The sequence below is a fragment of the Hipposideros armiger genome, unplaced genomic scaffold (genome assembly GCF_001890085.2).
Source record: "Hipposideros armiger isolate ML-2016 unplaced genomic scaffold, ASM189008v1 scaffold_645, whole genome shotgun sequence".
In the NCBI taxonomy this organism is placed as follows: Eukaryota; Metazoa; Chordata; class Mammalia; order Chiroptera; family Hipposideridae; genus Hipposideros; species Hipposideros armiger.
Window position 1 is genome coordinate 13025 of NW_017731995.1, and position 7381 is coordinate 20405.

Here is a 7381-nt window from a genome sequence, read left to right on the forward strand (position 1 = left end):
GCCACACCAGGACCTGGACAGCTCATCAAGACCCTCCCTCCACGGCCCAAGGACTTCTCTTCGGAAAGGAAGACCCACTTGCTTTTCTTCTCGGGCTCCAAACCCCACCCAAATGTGGTTGCAGTAGAAAGTGCTGCAGGAAAAATCATTGTTTGAAAACACAAGTCTGGGCGCTGTGGGCTTACATCGGGTCCCGTGATACAACCTGTCAGCCTCAGTTCAACCTTGAGGAGATTCACACTCGTTCAAAAGATGAGCGAAACTTAGAACGAAAACACACTTTTATTTATTCTCTCATCTGCCTCTTAAGCACACACACACACACGTGATACACATACAACACAACACACATATACTCCTGAGGTGTGGTCCTCTGGCTTGCTGTAGGAAGATTGTAAGTAAAATGTCACATATGGGGCTCAGCCCCTTTCCAGTGATAAAGACCTTTTCAGTCTCTTTGCCTACTCATTCTGTAGTGGAGACAGAAGCCTTTGGAATGGTGACACTGGGTGGTGTGACTTCAAATCACAAAAGTACTATGTAGAATGGGAAGTTGTTCTCCCAAGGGACAGGTGGAGACTCGAAAATGACAGCCTAGGGTGTGGTGTCCATAGGCTCCGAGTAGTCAACAGGGTTTGCAGAGGTGCTCTTTGCTGGAGCATGGGTGACCACAGGAGTCACAAGGGGCTGGTTGCAGCCTACTGCAGCAGTGGCGACAGAGGTTTTCTTGTTCAGATCACCGCAGGTCCCTGATGTGGGCTGACGGTTGATTTGGGGCCAACTGCATAATTCAGCAACAAGCACAGGTATTTCAATGCAGGTTGGCTGCATCGTTCGGAGGAGCCAACTAAGTTTGGGGGGTTTTCCACCTGGCAGTATGCGTGGACAGGTCTGCGAGATATTGGAAAGCGGCATCGGGGAACTGCAACTCGGGCAGGTCTGCGAGATCGTCAACCATCATGGGGGAGCTCTGAATAGGACAACATCCAAAGGCAGGGTAGTGTCCATGTCGACGACATCAGGAGATGCAGTCCGCTCACCGGTCTTATTGGCAGATGCGGTGGAGACGGTTGAGGTCACAGCAGGTGTGGACACGTGAGAAACAGGAGATGTAGTTAGCACTGAACGTAAGCGGCCTCCATTCAGACTAGGTGAGATTGCCAACATGTGATTAGAACGAAGAGGTGGCATAGAATGAGGACATTGACGAAGAGAAAAGCGAGGGACTATGTGTCCTTTTTTCTGATCAATATTTTGTAGTGGAGGAGGTGTAGGAACAGGCAAGGTCGGGGGCCTGGCAGATGGGTCAGCCGAGTTGGCAGTAGCTGGGACCTGAGCACTGTGAGGAGCCGGGGGCAGGGAGTCTGCAGCCACCCCAGCTGGGGTAAAAGAAGGGGCAGACTGAGTAGCACTGCTGTCCACCTTGACCTTCGTTTTGTCTTCCATGGTCTTATTCCATTGACAAGTAGGGTTCTTCGAGGTTTCGTGATTTGGGTCACTAGCTAAGCAAGGGTGCTTATACAGGGCCGGCAGCTGCCCTTGACCCTCCATCAGTGGTGGCAGGGGTGGAGAAGGTGGCTTGGCAATTTTGCGCTTGCCGCGCCCTCTGCTGGCAGATACCAGTGAAGAGCTCACCGGTGGGATATCTGCAGGCTTGTTGCTGGGCATCTCTTTACCCGGTTTGTGTGAGTCTGGATAGATCTGCGCATGGTCTTCCCCCGGAACTTCCTCTGTGGCTCTCTCTGGCAGCACAGAGCAGCAAGGGGTTGGGGCAGAGAGCCCTGCTGATTCGGAATCAGGCTTTGGAGGCGGCAGGGCATCTCCAGCAGGGCTGCCTGAGCGCGCCGCCACCTGGCTTTCAGCGGGGGAGCTCATGGGAGCCTCCAGGGAATTCTCGCTCAAGCTGCATTCTGGGTGCTTGGGACCACTGTCCGCAGGCTCAGGACTACCCTTGTCAGAAATGGCAGCTCCAGTGGTCTTCGGTAGATCCCCATTACTATGGTGGTTGTTCTGATCGTCCTGTCCCTTGGTCTTCACATGATCCTGTTCACGGTTTGCAAGCACTTTTTTGGGGGTCTTTTGGATCTTCACTCTTATGTCCTTTGAGTCAGGCTGTAGGACGGTACTGGTTAGTCCCTGCAGCCTACGCTGGACTATCTGCTCAAGTGCAAACCAGGGGTGAACAAAATTTCGCACTGGAAGAGGGATTCTTGTGGTTCCCGAGGGTCCGGGATGTAGGATGATACTGGTTAGCCCCTGCAGCCTACCCTGGACTACCTGCTTAGGTGCAAACCACGGGTGAACAAAATTTCGCACTGCAGGAGGGATCCTTGTGGTTCCTGAGGGTACAAACAGGCTGGAAAGCAACCGAACAGGCTTCTTTCGAGGGTCACTCCAGTTCTCCCGCGCCCGCAGGCTCCCCACAGAGGAATACATGCCCGGCGGGAAGACATGCACCTGCCTCCTCGGGAGGTGCAAGATGGCTGCTCGTATCCACACGCAATCCGGGGGGCTGCGACCAGGGTGGAGGACTTGCGCGGGAGCAGCAGGTTGCTTCCTGTCAGGGGGGCCATAGTTGCTGCGGACTGGGCAAATCACCGGGCGACCGCCACCAGGGAAGTGACGGCCGGTGCCAGGCAGGGAGCGGCCGTCACCAGGGAAGCTGCGGCCGCCCCCAGGGAAGGTGCGGGGGTCCCCAGGGAGGCTGCGGGGGTCCCCAGGGAGGCTGCAGGGGTCCCCAGGGAGGCTGCGGGGGTCACCAGGCCTGGTGCAGCTGTCCCCTGGCAAGCTGCGGGCGTCACCAGGGAAGGTGCGGACGTCATCAGGCAAGGTGCGCCAAAAACCAGACGAGGTGCGATGGCCAGCAGGGAAGGCGCGACGACGGCCTCCAGGCAACGTGCGACGACGGCCTTCAGGCACGGGAAGGCGGCGGAAGAGGCGGTGGAATAGCAGCAAAACATTGCTAAGAAAATTGCCCATCTAGAGCCAGTTGTGCGCCAAACAAACCCAAGAACAGAGTAGCAAACACGGAGCGCTTCTCCTCGCTGCTCTGTCTTTCTCGAGGTCTAGCACGCACGGAGCGAACTGTCCAACCAGGCGCTGTGACGTTTCCCTAGAACACAACACCAGAGAGAGAGCTGCACTCACATGTCCAACACGTGAAGAGAGGTCAAAGGCAAGGCCTCAAAGGCCAGCTAACCCCTTCTGGACTTCCCAGAGCCTGGGACTTCCTGCAGGGGGTTACAGGTGTTTGGCACCAAACGGGTCTCCATGCGGGGACCATTCCGAGGCCCCCTGCACCACCGAGGCCCCATCCGCCACAGCTCACCCTGCCTGGCAATGTCTCTGAGGGCCTCCCCAGGTCCGGGAGGCCCAGCCTGATCAAAGGCAAGGGCTGGAGCGACCCAGATCAGCCCGAGTGTGGCCCACCTCCTCCGGGGACACCCAGCTTCTATGTGAGGCCTGGAAGCCATGGCCGCCCCTCCTGCCGGCGTCACCAGCCAGGTGCACAGGTTTCTGAGGCGTGAACGGGGAGCCCTGACCTGACGGGGTGCTGCACTTCACCACATCCCTTCCTGTCAGGCAGGATCTTCCTTCACTTCTTTTGAGAAACGTGCTAAAACAACATTTCAACAGGCCGTTTTCCAGGTCATACAGTTGGCAGCGGCTTAGCCAGGATTCAAACCCAGCTTGTGTGATCACAGTGTTTCCTAATCCCATATTCATCACGTGTTATCATTTTTCTCCCTCCTTCTTCCCTCCCTCCCTCCATCTCCTTCCCTTTCCCCCGCCTCTTACCTTTCTACCCCTCCCCTGGCCTGGATAGCTTAGGGAAAGTGCTTACTTCTCTAGTTTCTAGCTCCCCATAATGTGCCAAGTTATACCCCTGCATAGGGATGTTCTCGCAGCCAAAAGCTTTCCTCCCTCTTTGAAGCAACTCGATCTTCACTTTCTCAGGCAATTCTTCACTATGTCAAAACCCCATTAGGTCTCTCATCCTTACTAAGTACCTTCTGTTAGCAGCTCTGAATCCATGTGCAATGATCAGATGCTATACGGCCAGACAAATTTAACCTGCAGAAAAAGCAATTGTTTGCTCTTTGAGTTCTTGGGAGGAAACTACTCTATGTATAGGTCGTGATATTATTAGCAAAGATGCACCTGTGACTTTAAGTATGCAACAGAAAATGAATTAGATAGAAACGATACAAGAAAGCATCAAAAACACCCCAAAACAAAACAAAAAAACAAACAAACTTCCCTGAATACTTTATACCAACCACAGTTTAGTCATTAAACAATCAATGTTTTCATTGTCCCTGTACTAAGTTGTTCTCCACAAAATAGGGGCCTCAAATGGCATATTAGAAACTGTAGGGGATGGACTCTCTAGTTTGTTTCCTGGTAAGAAATATCCCTCACTCTGAAAATCACCGAGAAGAGACAAGGTTTCTGAGGAGATGGTGCCATCTGCCTCAACAATGTTGGGGCTGAAAAAGGTTGAAAACTATTGGTACTGCCAATATGAGTAGAAAGGAACTTCCTCACACCCAGGCCCCTGTCAAATATCTGTAGCAGTTTCATTTGGACAACTTTCCTTAATAAGGTCCCAAAGGGACTTTTATTGCTTCTATATCTAGCGGTTGCTTCTCAGATCCATTTTGGGAGGAATTATATGCCTGGAAATTTCTTGTCTGAAAAATATTTCAGTAAGCTAGTGGCAAATATCCAGTTAAATTACTTCATTAACATCTTCTACAGAGGTTAGACAAACTATCTTACTTTTTTTGAATTAAAATTTGTTTGTTTGGAAAAGGGCACGGTTAAAAAACAAAAAAAAAACTAATAAAAATTAGCTGTTTAAAAGATACTGATGTGCTCTTCATTTTAATAAAGCAAAGTTCTGGCAAACCCAACATATATCTGACTACTTTTTCCAAATAGCTCCTACAAGGTAATCAAACTATAGAATGCTGTCTGCAGTGTTGGCTGAGAAACAGTGTATTTCTAGATCAAATGAGAATATCAAAAAGCAGCATGCTTGGGTCATGAAAGAATGTTTTCATGAGTTGTATTCTGGCATTGGCGTTTGGGATTACATTTAAAAATGCCAAAAGCACAACGTTTCAAAGTCCGTTATTACATTTACTCTAAGATATTATAGATAATGGACTATTCACTGGATCATTCAATGGTCCTCATTTAAAATGCAGGAGGCAAGTTTCCTTTCAATTAAGGGCTAGGAAAAGCTTTTCTCTTCCTCAGAAATCTAGGATTCCCCACAACTACACACACACACACACACACACACACACACACACACTTAAGCACAATCATTGAGCTCAGTGTTTCTTTGTAAAGTATTATGACCTTTTAAGCAGAACAATTTTTGGAATGTGGGATGTCCCTCTGCCCCATGACAGCCATTTAGGATCCCTGGCCTCCAGACATTAATGGCAGTTGGGCACTCAGTCACTGCGACCACCCAAACTACCCACACACATTTCCAAATGCGCTAGTTGAGAAAAAATGAAATAAACTTTTTACTTGTATTGAAAGTCAATCAAATTTGTCATTCAAAAAATATCTGGGTAAGAACACCACGTCCTACATATATGCATTCTAACTTTCTCTCCTAGTCTTGAAATTCCAGTTTAATTTCTATTTCCCTTGATCCTGAATTTCATTTTGTATTCTGATTATTGTTAAGACAATCCAAATCCTGTGTTGAATCAGATGAGGTACAAGTAAATAATGCAGTGCGACAGTTCAGAGGCATCTTCCCCTGTTCATTCTTAAAAGTATTACTAACTTGAAACAGAGTACCAGTGTTTTATATGCATTTTTAACTCCTAAACATCAAATGGTAGGAAAACTACTCCTCAGACTTAGCTCTTCGGAATTAATAAAGGACAGATAAAAAGCCAAAGAGAAGATAATATTGTTTAAAACCTTTGATGAAAGTGACGTGTAAATAGCATATTTATATGAAGCCTTATTTTTATACAACAGTTTTAAATGAGAAGAGTCCATAGGAAGTATTTATTATTTTTAACATAAAATTTATTTCACTAAAAAAATAAATTTTATATGAAGCTAGTTTGAGTCTGTCCTCATTTTAGATTTGAGGATATCTAACCATACACTTTCCTTTTACCCTATGAGCAGAAGTGGTTTTGGTTCTGATTTCAATGCATGATTTCCACAGAGTCCTCATTTTGGGCAAAGTTGTTAAGCAACTCAACATTATTGCATTCAGATATCGATTTGTCTTTTACGAGAAAACATCTTCAGTGACAACAGTGTGACTCAAAGTGTTCTGTTTTCTGCACTATTTGTATGTCACTTATAATCTTAGTAGCTACTTTTGAGGGCGTACTTAAAGAAGATATTATTAACTTCTGTGAAAAGGAGATAAAAACTAAAGATGACATTACCTTATGTGCTTCTTACCTTAGAAGTGCAAACGGCTATGTTAGCAGGAAGTTGGGAAAACTGCTTCAATTCAAATACATCATGGGCTGTCCATCGGCTCATGTGATTTTCAGCTTTGCTTGATTTAATCACATTCTGGCTGGAGTGAATGTAAGCCACTTCCTGAACACCATCTAGGAGGTAATTGATGTTTATTAAGCAACGTCTGATTATAAAGCAATATTGCTCCACGTACACTTTAAAACTTATCGGCCATACGCTAAAAAACTATTATGCTTGTTTCGTTTTGAATCCTCAGGAAAAACACTTATTAACATCACAGTTTTTAAAAAACTGAAAAAAGAAAGAGTTCACATAGGTTAGTCTAGGTTAACTTGGAAAGGACTTCTCTCTCTCATCAATATGAGAGCTTCTGGGATTCGGTAACAGTCTTTAGATTCAAACCGGAAGTGATGATTTGGCCAACAGTCAAGTCAGGGTGGTTCTGATTTTTTTTTTTTATTTGTTGTTCCACTTGATGTAAAAAGCATCTTTACTAATTTAAAGAGCAGTGCTAGCCTCATGTGTTCCTTTAAACACATACTTACTTGATCACAGTGATGGAGTGGGAGCGTGGGGTTTATGACTAGGGAGTTGCGTTTGGTTGGCTTTGTTCAGCTTTACTGTTTGTGTTTGTCTTTTTTGTACATATGCCCAGAGAATGTCAAGATTGGGAGGGTTGTAGGAAGTGAAAAAAATGAACTTACAGCTTTTATCTGAAAGAAGTTTAGAAAATGGACATCTTGTATTACTTTGCTTCTAGGCACGAACAATTTAAATTGTGGTCACAAAGAAGACAGCTAGAAGTAAGGTCTGTAAAACCTCCCTCAAACAGCTCTGGCAATGAACCTCGATTACGACCTTCGACACTTGTGCTCTTTTGGTCCTGAGCCTCTCCCAACCAGAA

The 7381-nt window shown here is 46.8% G+C and overlaps 1 protein-coding gene across 2 annotated transcripts in view; it reads right to left on the reverse strand.

Moving 5' to 3' along the window:
* Nucleotides 1-297: 297 nt before the first annotated feature.
* The window catches only part of LOC109372571 (nuclear pore-associated protein 1-like), a 12258-nt gene continuing 5174 nt past the window's right edge, over nt 298-7381 (reverse strand). The window contains exons 2-3 of one of the 2 annotated variants that reach the window (XM_019625920.1): nt 6454-6608; nt 298-3112 (exon numbers count right to left, since the gene is read on the reverse strand). In XM_019625920.1, coding sequence (XP_019481465.1) covers nt 958-2979 — 2022 coding nt within the window. In that variant the 5' untranslated portion in view covers nt 2980-3112; nt 6454-6608 and the 3' untranslated portion in view covers nt 298-957. Of the gene's footprint in view, nt 3113-4010; nt 4114-6453; nt 6609-7381 lie in introns of those variants that run through there. The other variant, XM_019625921.1, reaches the window with a different exon arrangement.